Genomic DNA, 17,744 nt, shown 5'->3' with positions numbered 1-17,744 from the left:
TTCCACTATTTTTTTTTTTTTTTACTTTGAAATTTGTTTTTAAAATAGCAGTTTATTTATGGCAGAAAATATATTATTTTGCAAAAAAAAGAAAAAATAAATAAGTGCAGCAGTTAGGGACAATATATATATATATATATATATATATATATATATATATATATATATATATATATATATATATATATATATATATATATATATATATATTTTTTTTTTACCTTAAATTTGTTTTAACTAATATTGTTTAAAAAATATAATAAAAAAAACATATTGACTAAATCGTGAATCGTATCGATTTGTGAGTTAAGTGAAACAATACGCCCCAACCATTTTCAATTGCAATTTACTAGAACTTCTATTTGAAACTGCTTTGACACAATCTACATTGTAAAAGTGCTAAATGAATTTAATTAAATTGAAGAAGCCTCTTGTGTGCCGTATACAACCCTGACATCATTTCTCACCTATTGCGCTTTACCATGTGAAATGGTTTAGGGTATTGCCAACAGACTGCGCAGTTCGCTAAATAAGGGCAGGCAACTGAGAACTTATTTCAATTTATTTATGTATGTATGTATGTATGTATGTATGTATGTATGTATGTATGTATGTATGTATGTATGTATGCATGTATGTATGTATTTATTTATTTATTTATTTATTTTTATTTATTGGCAATTGAGAAAAAATGCAATGTGACATTTGACCAAAAATACAAATTTACACATCATTTATCAATGTGGTTCCAAACCTTTATGAGTGAACACAAAATAACATATAACTTATTTTATTAACACAAAAGAAGATATTTTGAAAAATGTTACAAACTTTTAACCATTGACTATAAAACAAATACTATGTAAGTCAATGGTTACAGGTTTACACATCTTTTTTGTTCATCAGAACAAAAGGTTTGTGAGAAGTTAAGCAATAGTAGATGAAGAAAGAATTTTTAGTTTTGAATGAACTCTTCCTTTAACTTATAATTATTTTTAAACCTCAATTAAATTAATAAATTAATCGTATTAGAACAAAAGCAGAACTTAGTCAATATATTGCTCTCTTGAATATAGCCCAATAAAATAAAATTTTCAGCACAAAATCATGTGCAGAAGTGGATCAGTGGATTTTTAGCAGTATTCTCTGTCCCAGTTGTCCAGTATACTGGGGTTGATGCAGGATGATCCAGGGCCATTTACATACAGAGTAGTGTGTTGGTCTGCTTGGTCTTGTAATAATGTTATGTACCATAAGTCTTCTGGCAGGTCAAGCTCCAGAATCCTCTGCTTGATGCGCAGTTTCTTCTCAATGGTCCTCCGCCTGAACTTGAACTCAATGATGGTTTTGGTGTAATGGTTTAGAGCTGTGACCGCAGAGCTCATACAGGTGCCGAACGAACACCACGCCAGACTGAGAGAGAAAAAAAGAGAAGCACGATTAAGCAATTTTTAAAGATTTTTTAAGAATTTTTAAAGCCAAAAATTTATCTCAGTCCATCCAAGATTTTTATAATTTTTTTGTCCTTATAAAAATGCTAGTCAAAGCCTAAACAGCAAAACACTCAGTGATAAATTAACACTGTGTGATATTAAAAATAACACTGCAGCCGTGGTAAATTGAATGAGATTATTAAATGTTGGTTGAACAGAACCTGATGCTAACAAGCAGAATCGCTGAAGAGAAAATCATAACAGTGACTGACTATAGAGTTTGACATTATTTTTCTGTCAAAAATCTAAAAAAGTCACTTTTGTACATTTTCACATTTGACATTTACTGATGCAAAGTCAATGATGCAAAGTCACTATTGTGGAAGACAGGGTTTGCTTTACTTGGTAGCTTTGATAGGTGTAATTGTTATGGCAAGGTAAAAGAAAAATAACAGTTTTATTCACTGATGTTGTGTGTGACATTAATTTCTGATTATGATGGTGATGTGGTTTTGATTTTAAAACCCTGAATACAGTAACTCTGTATATGTAAAGATTTATTGAATTTAGGCTTTAAGAAGCAAGGCATACATTGTTAAAATGATTTAACTGATTCTCAGTTTCTCTGTCTTTAATATGGCAGATCTTTTTAAAGCATTGATGAGGCTCGTTCTGTCAAACATTCTTATTATTATAGGTGAAGTCAAATTAACCTCATGTTGCAACATAATCCAAGATTAATCTCACTGTCAGGGTCAGTGAATTAAAACAGTAGATAATACCATGACACAGTTACAGTTAATAATGTTCAGTCAACGCTTAAATAATTCATTAATTATTCTATTAACCTCACTACCTCAATGTTATTCATCAGTTTGTGAGCACAGCTATTTTAAGACTAGAGGTTTGCTGGATGTCATGTACACACACACACACACACAGAGAGAGAGAAAGATAGAGAGAGAGAGAGAGAGAGAGAGAGCGAGTGTTACTCTAACCAGCGATCGCCCTCCGGAGCCACTATAACCATGGACTACAGGTCCGCCTTCCTCTGCACTACATACACTTCTCCCAGACACTCATGCCTGCTCACTCATCTAGACTGATTACACTCGCATCAACTGAGGACTTTCAGAGACTGATTAGACACCCTTCATAAGCCTGTCCTTCACTCATCCAGTTTGCCGAGTCTTGTTCGCTTTCAGTGACATTACAACGCATTTCTCCTTGTCTTGTTTCTCCGTGTTTTAGACCCTAGCCTAGTTTATCCCTGTTCTCCTGTTTAGCCACCTGCCTTTTGACCTGTTGTCTGTTATACGACTGTAAGAATTGAAATATTACAAATATTTTTGATGTCTTTGACAATTCAAAACATGAGCTGAAAACAGGGCCAATGGACTCCACAACCCACCAGGGGGGAATGCGGGAAAAACCAGTTCCTGCTGCATTTGCATCTGAGTATGCTGAAACTCAGCTTCATCCCCCAACTCACGCATATGGTAATTTCAATGTTTGAATGTTCTTGATTAACCAAACTGACTTTAACTATCATGTTTGATATCATTTGAAATGTCTCAGTGCGATTGGTACAATGGTCTCATTCTCTCAGAAATAGACATAATCAAAACAATAAATATATAACTTCAGGCATCTTTTGAACCACTGTGAAGGGTGTGACTTTTCCCTAAGTGTGAATGCCTTTTGTTATTCACACCCCCTTCCTTGAGGGAATTCTTGGATTATTTAAGGTAAGGTCCGCGAAAGATTCAGGGCGATTCTGCCTAACCAGCTCAGCCCATAACATGGCTTGTTCCATGTTATGTATATTTCAAAGTCAGGAATGCATCTTTTTCATCTTGGATTTATCTTTGATAATTTGATGTTTTGTATTGATCGTTTATGAATTGACTAATTGAATTGGCATAATTCATTTACCTGACTAATAAATTGTTATGTTTTGAATGATTCAAACAGAGTTCGTGTTATTATCTTTAGTAGATTGTGGTAATTTCATAGCACCACAAGCCCCTGTTCAGGTTAGTAGCGGACTAGGACACGGTAGACGGAGCATTGCGGCACGCTATACGATGTCTCTAGAGCTCCGACTAACAAATTGGCATTTATTCATGTATACTTAGGCTGTAAAAGGATATCTAAGGGGATAGTCCTTCACCAGATAAACTTATAATACTATTTAGATAGTATAGTGATTATTCAAAGTTACTACTAGTTTAAGTACGACTGGTCTGCTTAATTCTATAGTAATGATCGTTATATGACTAAATAGCTCTGTCTGATTTAGGAGGTAGCAGACCTATGGGGACTGCATAAAAAATATCCTAATCTGAGTAAGTAGGGTTCTGCCTTTTTAGGATAGCGGTCAATCGCCACTGTTTAGTGACCAAGACTGACATGCTTGTGCTTAAGAAATGGTATACTCGGCCGGTACAAGATTCAGGATGTTATAGGAATCCCAATGAACGAGAATAACATACAATGATGAACCGAAGAGAATATTCAATCATAATCTAAATTAATGTGAACGGAAACAAAATAACCTTCTCAATGTTTTATAATTGGAGTCAGATAAAACGAGGATAAATATATCAATATTCTAAACCACCTCATACTAAAATTGGAGTCAGATATGAGTTAAGTTTAATATAAATCAACATTGTGCACTGGAAAGACCGAACATGCAGTGAACCTTCATCCACCAGTGGATACCGTCATTGGACCAACTGGCTGGACCTTACAAAATGGTGACCCCGACGTGATCTGCCAACTCAGGCGAGTTACGTCTTTCCAGCACAAAATGGATTTATATCAAGCAAGAGGTTTGGATCTTCTATTCTATCTTCAGCTGCTGTGGTAAGTCAATTCTTCTTTGCCTATTAGAAATGTTGAGGGAAAGCGAGACGCACCCTATATAAACACATTGATAGAATGAGTCGGAAATGCTCAAAAATGTTAGACCGGAATGCGTTATCCGGTGGGGTTGAGAATTAGACAAAACCACTTTGATTATCAGGGACATGATTGCATCAGTATAGATAAACGCCATCCCTTGCTCTGAAATATCTCTTTGTCTGCTAGACAGCAAGAGTTGAAGCTTAAAATTGGAATAACATCATCCAAATTATATTCTGGGACTCAGTGGAGAGTCATAAATTAGATCCTTAAAGTTTATATCAAAAACTATCCATTGTTTTTAATCTACAGTTTTATAAAAAAGAGAAAAATGGAAAAAAGGAAAAAATGGTTAAAGATTTAAAAACAATTGTAAACTTTTAAATGGGATTAATAACAACAGTCTGTTCTAAGGCATTTGCATGTGAAAAATAAAGGTGTGCAGAACAGAATGATTTGATTGCAAAAAAGACAAATAGGCTCTAATGAAAACTTTACCAATCAGAAATTTGTCATTTAAATTTAATGGTGATAAATTCAAATATGATGCTGATCAACTAAAATATCCACTATACTTTAATTTTATCTCGAAACAGACTAAATATAAAAGATAGAAATTAAATTATAAGATTTTAGCTTTAAATCAGCCCTTAGACCTCCTGACTGCTCAAACCTTTTCATATTCAAATGGCCTGACAGAGAGCAAAGAAATTTCACCTCAGTGAGAATAAGATACTGAGAATGTGTTTGCTGTATTTGCATAAAACAATTACATTCTTCCATTTGGCCACAAGCCTTTGCTGACCCTTTTGTTCTCCATGCAACCTACAGGCAAACACAGCCCTGATCACAAGATAAAAGCATTAAGCTAAAATGCACTGTTGTTCTAAAACACTCCCCAGAGACCAGATATAATTAAATTATAATCCTTACTATTTTTAATATAATATAATTACATTAGGAATAAACAATAATGTACATTATATTATAATCGCCAATTCATGGCACTGAAGACTAAAGATGAAACATTCATCTTGAGGAGGTTTGCTTTCTTTATGCTTAAGGAAAACACTGACAGAACTACTATAGCATAACTGATTGTAAACCAATAAAATCCTCGCTGAAAAACACCACCTACAATTAAAATTTGATCAGAGAGTTTAACTCACCAGAAAAATAATGAAAGGGGGATGGATATGATAACATTCAGAGTTACCAAAGTTTTTATGGGTCAAAAGATCTAACCTGTGAGCCACACCATAAAATGAAAACTGTTAAGCAGAGAACACCAAAAGGGTGAAATGATTTCTGCCAACAGATCTGACTGTTAATGAGAGCAAAAAATGAACTATGGGTATCGGCCCATTAGATTGTGAACTGAAATTAGTGAAAAATCATTAATTGATTCAGAAAAAATGTCCCCAGCGGAACTGGGAGGTAATGCTCAGAATACAGCAGACTGTGTAAACTCCACAGCGAGAGCAGTTTCAGGTGTTACACACTCACAATATGCTGAAATCAACAACAGCAATTCAGATCTGACCAACAACATCATGTGGCTTCCAGAACATTAATTCCACATGATTGAATTTGAAACTGATAAAAATTCTAAAATTAACTATGGTTCTCTCTGCTTTTGTTCTCATCTTAGGCGGACCAGTAACAAAGAATGCTCCAGATCCAGTCCACTTCAAACGTGGACGAATGAGGGCAACAAAAAGTTAGGCCATAACCTGAGAGGCCAAAAGTCTTCCATCTTGCATCTCAAAGCAAGAACCCCTGTGGCGTTAACACCTCACCTGCAGTGAGTCTTCTGAAAAAGCCTTTGATTAGTCATCAGAATAAAAATTATCCACAGCTGATCTTATCAATGGATTCAGCATTGTAGGAGGCTTTGTGATTTCACAAAACATCTTTCTTCAACTAAGATGTAAATTATTACATGTTAAATTAAACAGAGACACAAAAAGATCTCATAGTTAAAATCTTCCCAAAATTGCTTAATAGCAATGGGACTAAAACCCTGGTTACCTAGAGGCAATAATGAACTTTACTGCATTGTTCCTGCAAGATACTTGTTTCTTTGATCTCCAAAAGTAGAAAACTCTGCTATCCCCTGTATAGCTGCAGTTTGAACTACAAACAGGAGTATAGAGTGTGATAATTAAACTAACCATGAAAATGCATTCTTACAGGATCCAGCTTTGAACATTGCACCTTATCATGCTCCGTAAAAGATATTATATGGAATCAATTTAAGCCGGAACACACCTCATGTTCACATTCTTATGCTGGCTCCCTGTTAAAACAGGACTAAAAATTTTACAACACAATTATAAAAATTGATTACCATTGTTCGGAGCATTACACTGACACATAGCCACAGGTAAACCCAGGCACATAGATAACACCTTAGTCTTCAAAGACCCAGGAGTCAAATCTCCTTAATTAAGATCTTTTGTCCATGTTTATACAAACAAAACACATTAGCCTCACACACATAGAACAGAATAATTAATCTGATGACAGACGAGACAACAAACACCCTCTGACATCCTCTGTCAGCTGAAAAGAAATTACACATTTGCATGGCTTTGACAACAAATTGATGGTATAAAATTTCAATAGAGGCGAACTTGCCAATAAATTCAAGAATAGATACACTGACTGTTATGGGGATGGTTGACAAACCAGAGGGCCCCTGGTTTTCCAATCTATCACCAATAACAGGTATAAGTGCTAAAGTGATTAAAATTAAACCTGAAGTGAGGACACTTCTAATAATTAACTAGGAAATCTTAAATGTGACAAATACCATCAATTGTGTTCAAGCCTATACACACACACACACACACACACACACACACACACACACACACACACACACACACACACACACACAAACACACACACACACACACACACACACACACACACACACACACACACCACACGACATACACACACAAACACACACATTATTATAGATATACCTTCATAATTATGGTTAAATAATGTGATTACTATCATGTATGACAAATATCTTCATTTTTTTTCATTTTGAAAATGAATGTCATTTATTTGAACGTATTGTCATGATGATATGTTTTATGATGCATACTGCCTGTTATACTGTTTTAATAAGTTGCACTGACCTTTTGATAGCTTTACCTTGAGTAATTCAAACCAAGAATATTTAATATTCTCCCTATCATTATACCCCATCTCAGTGGTGACAAAGAATTCATCTGTTTTGGATTGGACCTTTTAAACAGATTGAAAGAGACCTGAGACCAGTTGTACAACTCGCACTTGCTGACTTTTATGTTTTGATCATATACTTTATGCTTAACCTCATGACTTTCTCCAATGCAGAATGACACAAGTTCATAATTGTTCAATCGCTGAGCCATCAAGTTGCTGTTTAGGTGTCCGGAAAGAGGGCAGTGTATACACACTGTAGACCCCCACATGCCGATGTCTGCATGTCTGGAGGTGACCAGATTCATCAGAAGAAGCAGACTATGAGAAGCCCACACGACGTGGACACTTTTGCCAGGGGAAGGACACAGTGGAAGCTATGTGTCCACAGGCGTATGGACTGAATGAACTGTGCATTCGGCTCATCAAGAGAGGTGAAAACGAGCCTGGACCTATTTAGCTACCTGCTGAACACGAATTGAAATATTACAAATATTTTTGATGTCTTTGACAATTCAAAACATGAGCTGAAAACAGGGCCAATGGACTCCACAACCCACCAGGGGGGAATGCGGGAAAAACCAGTTCCTGCTGCATTTGCATCTGAGTATGCTGAAACTCAGCTTCATCCCCCAACTCACGCATATGGTCATTTCAATGTTTGAATGTTCTAGATTACCCAAACTGACTTTAACTATCATGTTTGATATCATTTGAAATGTCTCAGTGCGATTGGTACAATGGTCTCATTCTCTCAGAAATAGACATAATCAAAACAATAAATATATAACTTCAGGCATCTTTTGAACCACTGTGAAGGGTGTGACTTTTCCCTAAGTGTGAATGCCTTTTGTTATTCACACCCCCTTCCTTGAGGGAATTCTTGGATTATTTAAGGTAAGGTCCGCGAAAGATTCAGGGCGATTCTGCCTAACCAGATCAGCCCATAACATGGCTTGTTCCATGTTATGTATATTTCAAAGTCAGGAATGCATCTTTTTCATCTTGGATTTATCTTTGATAATTTGATGTTTTGTATTGATCGTTTATGAATTGACTGATTGAATTGGCATAATAAATTTACCTGACTAATAAATTGTTATGTTTTGAATGATTCAAACAGAGTTCGTGTTATTATCTTTAGTAGATTGTGGTTATTTCATAGCACCACAAGCCCCTGTTCAGGTTAGTAGCGGACTAGGACACGGTAGACGGAGCATTGCGGCACGCTATACGATGTCTCTAGAGCTCCGACTAACAAATTGGCACTTTTTCATGTATACTTAGGCTGTAAAAGGATATCTAAGGGGATAGTCCTTCACCCGATAAACTTATAATACTATTTAGATAGTATAGTGATTATTCAAAGTTACTACTAGTTTAAGTACGACTGGTCTGCTTAATTCTATAGTAATGATCGTTATATGACTAAATAGCTCTGTCTGATTTAGGAGGTAGCAGACCTATGGGGACCGCATAAAAAATATCCTAATCTGAGTAAGTAGGGTTCTGCCTTTTTAGGATAGCGATCAATCGCCACTGTTTAGTGACCAAGACTGACATGCTTGTGCTTAAGAAATTGTATACTCGGCCGGTACAAGATTCAGGATGTTATAGGAATCCCAATCAACGAGAATAACATAAAATGATGAACCGAAGAGAATATTCAATCATAATCTAAATTAATGTGAACGGAAACAAAATAACCTTCTCAATGTTTTATAATTGGAATCAGATAAAACGAGGATAAATATATTAATATTCTAAACCACCTCATACTAAAATTGGAGTCAGATATGAGTTAAGTTTAATATAAATCAACATTGTGCACTGGAAAGACCGAACATGCAGTGAACCTTCATCCACCAGTGGATACCGTCATTGGACCAACTGGCTGGACCTTACACGACTCTAAGATAAGATCAGAGTCTTAGACCAGAGTTTTGCCTACTTATATCTGTTTACACCTGATTTGACCATTGCTTACTTGATGCTGAATAAACCTGCATATTGGATCTTTCCTCCAGTTGTGTGTGTCATCCCAGCAGTTACAGAAGACTCGGCCAAAGATGGATCCAGTGGGAATTCAAATCATGCGCCTTTGTCAGGGAGCGAGGTCAATCGAAGTATATGTGGAGGATTTCGTTAACCTGGCACATTTAACTTCGATGAGTGAGGTATGCCTCATGATATTTTTTTTTATGGAGAACTTAGCGAGCCTTTATATTCTACTATGCCATTGAATGATCCCCACTGCACCATCATGGCGTACATTAATCTGGCACTTCAACTGTGTGGATCCTCCTTCACCGTAGGAGAAGTTGAGGAAAATCCTAAATGTGTTTTTGGGGGGGCACTGAGGAGCAAGACCCGCTGGCAACGGGTTGTCAGCTCACAAGATGGCTCCCAGTCCCAAGTCTGTTCCTGTTGCTAAAAGGCCATCTCCAGAGCTGCCAGTCCCTCCAGTGCTGCCAGATCCTCCAGAGCTGCCAGACCCTCCAGTGCTGCCAGATCCTCCAGAACTGCCAGACCCTCCAGAGCTGCCACTGCCAGAGCTGCCAGCGCTGCAGCCAGAGTCGACGTCGCAACCAGAGTCGATGCCAGCGCCGCAGCCAGAGTCAACGCCGCAGCCAGAGTTGACGCCGCAGCCAGCGCCGCAGCCTGAGTCGATGCCGCTGCACGAATGGCCGCCACTGCCTGAGCTTTCCGAGTGGCCACCACTGCCTGAGCTTTCCGAGTGGCCACCACTGCTTGAGCTTTCCGAGTGGCCGCCGCCTGAGTTTCCTGAGTGGCCGCCGCCTGAGCTTTCCGAACGCCCACAGCTCCTCACCCTGCCAGTCCCAGCCCGGCTCCTCGCTCTTCCGGCGCCACCCAGACAGCTCGCCCGGCCAGCACCATCCAGACTCCTCGCCCTGCTGGCACCACCCAGACGGGTCGCCCTGCCGGCTCCCAACAAGCCTCCAACCCTGACGGCTCCCCGCAGTACTCCAGGCCCTCTTCAGCCTCATGAACCAGGTCCAATGTAGCTCCACGCTCCAGGTCCTCCAATGTCTCATGATCCAGGTCCACTGCAGCTCCACTCTCCTGGTCTTCCGCAGCTCCACTCTACAGGCCCTCCACAGCTCCACTATCCAGGCCTTCCGCAGCTCCACGCTCCAGGCCCACCTCAGCTCCACGCCCCAGGTACGCCCCATGCTGCATGGTCCTGGCCCTCCATCCCTCCCCTTGGTTCTGCCTTCGCTCCACCTCCCACCTGATCCACACTTCCGCCTTCCTCTGGACTACATATGCATACATGCACTTCTCCCAGACACTCATCTAGACTGATTACACTTGCATCACCTGAGGACTTTCAGAGACTGATTAGACACTCTTCATAAGCCACTCATTAACACTTCCAGTTTGCCGAGTCTTGTTCGTTTTCAGTGACATTACAACGCGTTTCTCCTTATCTTGTTTCTCCGTGTTTTAGACCCTAGCCTAGTTTATCCCTGTTCTCTTGTTTAGCCGCCTGCCTTTTGACCTATTGCCTGTTATACGACTACGACTCTGGTTTTGCCTACATATATCTGTTTACACCTGATTTGACCATTGCTTACTTGACGCTAAATAAACATGCATATTGGATCAAACCTCCAATTGTGTGTCATCTCAGCCGTTATAGAGAGAGAAAGATAAAGAGAGAGAGAGAGGGGGGGGGGGGGGGGGGTCCAAAAACCTCTTTATTACTTTACAACATTCAAATTATTATCATACAGAAGGATTTTTACATTTCCAAAGTACAAACTTATGAAAAGTAGACCTCTAATTCAAATCAACACCAAACTAAGTAACAACAAATTTTCTTCAACCATACATACAGTAGGTGAGAGTTCAAAGTCATATACCGCCGCCGTTTGAAATAACTGCCGCTTTGTTTTTAGTGTATGACCGCAGTTTTTGAATAAGCCGTCAGGGGGCGCAAAGGGACGGTATGTGAACGGACAGAAACACCCTATACAGCAGCTTTAAATATGCTACTGTGCTTGTACATGAGATTTAAAAATAAGTCAAAGCATTATAATTCCTTCATTAATCATTTAAAATTTGTTAACACGCTTTATTGTAAACTTTTTAAGTGCAAAGAGGATTCATTTTGGAAAATAGAATTGAAGAAATAAAAGACAACTAAAATGAAAGCACAAAAATCCAGAACAAATAAGTAGTCTTAAATAAATAAATAAATAAATAAATAAATAGGCCTAAATAAATCAATAAATATATCTATAAAGCAGTCTTTTAGCCTATAGAGAGATGTTCAGTGTTTAGTGTTACATTTTCGTTGTTGGTTATATTTTACTATCTCATATGTTTCAATTATTGTACATAATAATAAACGAATAATGAAAATAAATGAATAATGAAAATAGGACATAGATTAAGTCTGGCAGGTTTATTTTTAATAATTTAGTTTCAGTTCCGTTTTTTTGTTTCAAAATGTCAATGTTCTGCTTTAAAGTATAACTGTTGTTTTGGTTTGTTTTTTTACTTAATGGCTCAGTATGTTTTGTCTTTTATATTAAATTTCAGTCACCTTGCATATGCGTGTGATATATAGGCTAATGCGCGCATAACCGCGGAAAAAGAAGAAAAAGCTGTCAGTTAGAGCTAATTCATCAAAATTAGATATATTAAAATACAGCATTTATGTTATTACAGGCAGAGTGTGAACAAACTCAAGGCTTAGATATGTGCTTGCCTTTTTATGCATTTAAAACAGATTTGCGGCCTTTTTATAGGCTACTATGGTGTATAATAATGTTTTTTTTTCTTTTCTTTTTTGTATGGTAAAGGACTGCACATTATGTTATTGATGTAGATTTAGGCTAAAACTTACCATTGATAAACGTGACCTACCTCAAGCAGATCACTTAAAGTATAATAAAAATAATGTTGCTGCAGGACATAAATTAAGTCCCGCAAGTTTATTTTTAATAATTTAGTTTCAGTTCTGTTCCCTTTTTTTCCTCAAAACGTCAATGTTCTTCTTTGAAATAAAATTGTTGTTTTTTTGTTGTTGTTTTTTTTTTTTACTTGTAATGGCTCAGTATCTCAATATATATATATATTCTTAATAAACTTCACAGCCACAAATATAAAAAAACACAACTTTTATTAAAACAGGGCGAGGATTAGAAAGAATGCGATGCTTGTTATATAATTAAAATTTTGATGCCAATTTCTGCATGCACATTTTTTCACTCGCTACTCCGCTACTCCGCCGAGAGCACCTTCAATAATCTAAACATTTGTTTAAAGATGGACCGAAAGATGTGCTCAAAAGAGTGCATGCATGTGGTGAAGAACGATGGCAAAGCTAAGTGTGATTATTGTTATATAACTAATAAGTTATAAAGCACAGTGTCCAATCAACATAACTAAGCATCTGCGGTTGGCTCATTCTTCACGAATATAGAATTAAAAGAATGGCGCATTTATTGTGCCTCCCTCGGGTACAACCAACAAGAGTTATGCATTAAACTTTTCGAGCGTTATGAGCAGTTCGGTGTTAGTTTTAATTTAAATATATCGAGCCGAAACTATTCCCAGAGATGGGTTGCGGCTGGAAGGGCATCTGCTGGGTAAAAACTTGCTGGACAAGTTGGCGGTTCATTCCGCTGTGGCAACCCTGGATTAATAAAGGGACTAAGCCAACAAGAAAATGAATGAATGAGCCGAAACTAAACAGCGCATTCTCTTCACCTTCTCGTTCATAACCAGCGAGACGCGCTGCTAAGCAGGCAGGAGAGACTCCGTCATTTATAATCTTAGCTGATGTAGGCCTATCAGAGTCGAAAGAATATATTAAAGTGGAATGTTCTTTTAACAGTACCGATATGTTTAATCTTTTTTTTTCCCTGTCATTCCTCTTTAGCAAATTATATTGTTTTACAGCTGCTTGATTCTTTTAAAACTGAAAGCAGAGCCCGTCAATTGGTGTTTTTTTTATTAGTAAATTCTTTAATGTGCTTTTAATAGTTTTATTCTATTCAAAGCAGCACTTAGATGTGAATTTATCCTCAAAACATGGCATGAGAGCAATGCATGTTTCTTGTTTCATGTGTCCCAAGATTGTCTTTTTTCTTGCGTGTGCGCGATCAATTTCTGATCCTTTTGCATAAAGGTTTTAATCAAACAACAGGTAATTTAATCACTTTCGATGTGCTAAAATATTTGTTAAACGAATGTTTTTTAAAAAAAAAAAAGCACTGTAAATACTGTAAAACAGACTAAAATGTATGGTCTAATCGGAAATAAAGGAAATTATATATTTCATTATTTAATGCATAAAACAGGCTGGTCTTTTGATAAACTGAGTTTAATTGTTTTGAAACTTTTAATTGCATTTTAATGTCCTGTAAATAATAAAAGTTGCATCAGATTGATAAAAAAGAATCTCAATACCTGCGTGAACAGGACCACAGTTACTTTTTTTCACTGACTGGCAGGACTGGCAAACGTGTCAGAAAAAAACTGCTGAATCACTGCGAATATTTGGTTAACTTATAAAACAAATGTCTGGTTTAGTGATGTTAATAATGCATAGAAAAATGCAAAGCAGAATTCTCCTGAGCTCATTAATCCACTGATGGCAGTCAGGGAATCACTGGCCCACTACATTCTTACCAACATATTTTATTTATTAAATGATTATATATTTTTATATATTATTATATGTTATTATTAAAATATTAAAATAGTCTATTATTTTATTTGTGGCTAGAGCTTGAATAAATTGATTAACAAGCAATGTGCTTTTGTTTGTTTGTTCTTGGTGATCTTTGATATGTACTGGGTTGCGCATAATATTTTCTAAAATTTCAAGCGGTATTTGTCTATAGCTTTAATTAATTTAAAATATAAAAAAAATAACAAAATTTAAAGAATACAAAGATAAAAAGAGCAGCATTTTGCTAATTATAATAGTCCTTTATATTTAAATCCACGTGTTGTTTCATATTTATTTTATTTCACTTGATACATTCTTTATTTAATGTTTGAATACTGAAATAAATAACAGCCATCGTTTAAAGGTTATTTCACCATCAAAATGTAGCCTATTATATGTATCATTAACTTTTTATATAAAACCGTGCAGTGTAAATAGGACCTTAATACAGTTTAAAGCGAAGTTGTCTGAAAGGATGATGGGCATGGCATGTCTACTGTTTTGGCTTATGTTATGCATTTTGAAAATAACTGTCGGGTGAAGGCTCTGGTCGTGCGGAATTGGTCTGCTGCTGTCGCTCTGGCTCAGCAGGCAACCCATTCAGCTATGTTCTGTGTTTTTTACGTAAAAATATATTAGTTTTGGCGAATGCTACGAGAGTAATATAGATATTTTAAATACTCAATAGTTCAGTCCAGAAGTTGCTGTGCATATAAAAATTTTCATAAAGCCCCATATTTCATGCGGTTTCGTTTTAAAACGCATAGGGTTTGCTTCAGTTATGCCATCCGTCCTCTGTCGGAGTTTTGGATTTTGTGTATTCATGTTTGTGAAAAACACTTGAGAGTGGAGACCCCTTCCCCCAACTCATAACCAAAAGCTTGTCTGTCAGGTGTTAATATTGTCCTTTAACCAGAAAAAAAAAAAAAAACGAAAACACTGCATGGATTACAAGGGTTGCAACAGAAAATAGCCTAACAACATCAATACTACTACTACAAATAATAATAACATTTCATAGTGGATTGCAGTTGGAAAGGCATCCGCTGTGTAAAATATATGCTGGATAAGTTGACGGCTCATTCCACTGTGGCGGTTACAGACTAATAAAGGGACTAAGCCAAAAAGAAAATGAATGACCGAATAAATGAATAAATTATTAATAATAATAAAATTAAAATAAGGTAATAATCTTTACACACAGATGCCGCACAAGCGGTCTTTTTTATTTTTAGAGATGGTACATTTGAATTGCATCTGCCCACATCCCCCATCGCAAATCTGATAGTTGCAGAGAGAACTATAGCCCATTTACACTTAGGACAGAGTTTAGCGTAAAGAAGATCGAATGTCACTTTAGAATCACATAGATAAAGCCCACCATTGCACCATAATGAAACTATTAAAATGGTGACAACCATTTTAGCTACATTAAAAGTCTATAGGCATAAGCCATTCGTGGACTGATGCTCTTTTTTTAAACATGCAGATTTGAAATATCTACGCTTAGCCTATTTGTTTCCCCTACAATCATTTTCAATCATTGGTGTAAATGGGCCTTAATACAGTTTAAAGCGAAGTTGTCTGAAAGGATGACAGGATCCTTCATGTCTATTGTTTGGCTCACGTTGTGCATATTTGAAAATAACTGTCAGGTGAAGGGCGGCGATGCAGTGGCGCAGTAGTGCTTTCGCCTCACAGCAAAAAGGTCTGTGTGGAATATGAATGTTCTCCTTGCATTCGCGTGGGTTTCCTCTGGGTGCTCTGGTCTCTCCTGTGTTAATGGTACACTGCATTGTGCTTTAACTGGGGAAAAAACAACAACCCGAAAACACTGAGTTGGATTACAAGGGTTGCTGCAGAAAATAGCCGAATAATACTAACAAAAATAATAATAATAATAATAATTCCTAGTGATGGGTTGCAGCTGGAAGGGCATCCGCTGCGTAAAACATATGCTGGATGAGTTGGTGGTTCATTGTGCTATGGCAACCCCAGATTACAAAAGGGACTAAGCCGAAAAGAAAAATGAATTCATGAATAATAATAGTAATTTTAAAATAAAATAATCTACACACAGATGCCACGCAAGCGGCCTACTATTTTAGAGGAGATATATTTGAATTGCTGAAACTATTAAAATGGTAATGGCATAACTCTTTTATTTGTGGCAGCTTTTTTTCGCGCAACAAAAATGAGGCGTTGGGAAGCATTTAATGAATAAAAACAGGGTTAGTAGTGAAATCAGCTTTTCATTGCATCCCTATTAACTATATCAGTGCATTAAGGCCTTTTAGTGTCATATCTCGATAGAATAGCCTAAGTTAAATTGAAATTATTTAAAGAATAAAGATATAAAAAATCAGATTAAATAGAAATAAATTTGTTTCGGTGGTCTTCATTTTAATGCCCTCATGATGCGATGTGCTTTATCATTATGGACGTTTTACGATAACATGATTCAAATCATGGATCTGCGACAGAGAAATGGGTTTTGGCAAACACCACAAATAAAGAGTTCCAGTATTTGTGTGTTGGAGACAGTGGAGCGGGTCTTGGTTGAACACACAGCAGCACACACACTCCCCCAGTAGGGCAGTTCTGTTCGACAGGGATTCAAAGTTGTTTTTATGTGTTGGATTATCAGGTAGAATTTCTCCCGGATCTCGAAGTATTTAGTGCACTCGTAAAAATATGCAGTAGCTACATCTCAATCTGCTGCTGAGGGCAGTGTGGGCACAGCCGGTCCTCCACCGGCAGCCATGCTTTTCTGTGCCGGCCCGTCTCTATGGCCAGCTGATGTCCGCTGCCCGCTTCTAACATGTGAAAATGCTGCAAATCAAGCTGTCGGAATCTCCCCGCGGTTAAAATTTTTTGTCATTCGGAAAAAAGAATAAATATCAGCACGCAGTGGTTGCTTTATAGATTTATTTTAGGCCTGTATTCAGCTGACAGCGCACGTTTTAATCTTGCAATTATGATAACTTTTAGAGATAATGTCTGTTTTTATCAAATTGTCTGTTATTTATTTTCTCATTTGCTACTTATTTTATTTATTTGTTGATGTTAATATGTTACATAGGCTTGTATATGCATATCTAAAATCCTTTTGCATTCAAATTTGCTTTGAACTTGAAAGAGAGAAAGAATCTGATTTACCCTGTCAGAGTGAGCACATTACTCCTGAATAGCATTTCTTTTTTTTCAGTCTTTACTTTAACCTATTAAAAAGAAAAGTGTCATAATAAATACAATTATTATCATTAAAATGGAATTATGTTTTGTTTATCGCATATAGTTAAAGTGATGTGAGTATGGTGTCCTTCAATCCGGCTACCACCGCAAGTGTGGGAAGCACTGTAATAGTTTTTCCAAAAAGCGGTAATATAAATACAATAAAATTTATATTAAGTAGTGTTCACATTAAATAATAATAATACGAAAACAATAATTTAAAAAGTATTTTGTGACACCCACATCCGTCATTAAAA

The 17,744-nt window shown here is 36.8% G+C and overlaps 2 protein-coding genes across 7 annotated transcripts in view; one reads left to right on the top strand and one right to left on the bottom strand.

The window, feature by feature from the left end:
• Positions 1-219: 219 nt before the first annotated feature.
• Positions 220-17,744, bottom strand: part of gsg1l2a (gsg1-like 2a) — a 172,953-nt gene continuing 155,428 nt past the window's right edge. For 5 of the 6 annotated variants that reach the window (XM_087245162.1, XM_087245163.1, XM_087245166.1 and 2 more), the window contains one exon: positions 226-1,413. In XM_087245162.1, the coding sequence (XP_087101288.1) occupies positions 1,134-1,413 (280 nt within the window). In that variant the 3' untranslated portion in view covers positions 226-1,133. Of the gene's footprint in view, positions 1,414-17,744 lie in introns of all 6 variants that reach the window. The other variant, XM_087245164.1, reaches the window with a different exon arrangement.
• Positions 8,464-11,176, top strand: LOC141381284 (uncharacterized). Its single transcript, XM_087245169.1, has 2 exons — positions 8,464-9,721; positions 9,860-11,176. Exon 2 carries the CDS (start codon positions 9,944-9,946, stop codon positions 10,568-10,570), a length of 627 nt encoding a protein of 208 aa, XP_087101295.1. The 5' UTR covers positions 8,464-9,721; positions 9,860-9,943; the 3' UTR covers positions 10,571-11,176.

This window comes from Danio rerio, chromosome 3 (genome assembly GCF_052040795.2).
Source record: "Danio rerio strain M-AB ecotype USA chromosome 3, GRCz13ab, whole genome shotgun sequence".
Classification (NCBI taxonomy): Eukaryota; Metazoa; Chordata; class Actinopteri; order Cypriniformes; family Danionidae; genus Danio; species Danio rerio.
The sequence above is the reverse complement of the archived record's forward strand: the minus strand, read 5'-3'. Positions and strand labels throughout refer to the sequence as shown.

What these genes read in the sequence shown, in the direction of transcription:
- LOC141381284 (XM_087245169.1), top strand. Translation starts at nt 9,944, where the DNA reads ATGGCTCCCAGTCCCAAGTCTGTTCCTGTTGCTAAAAGGCCATCTCCA.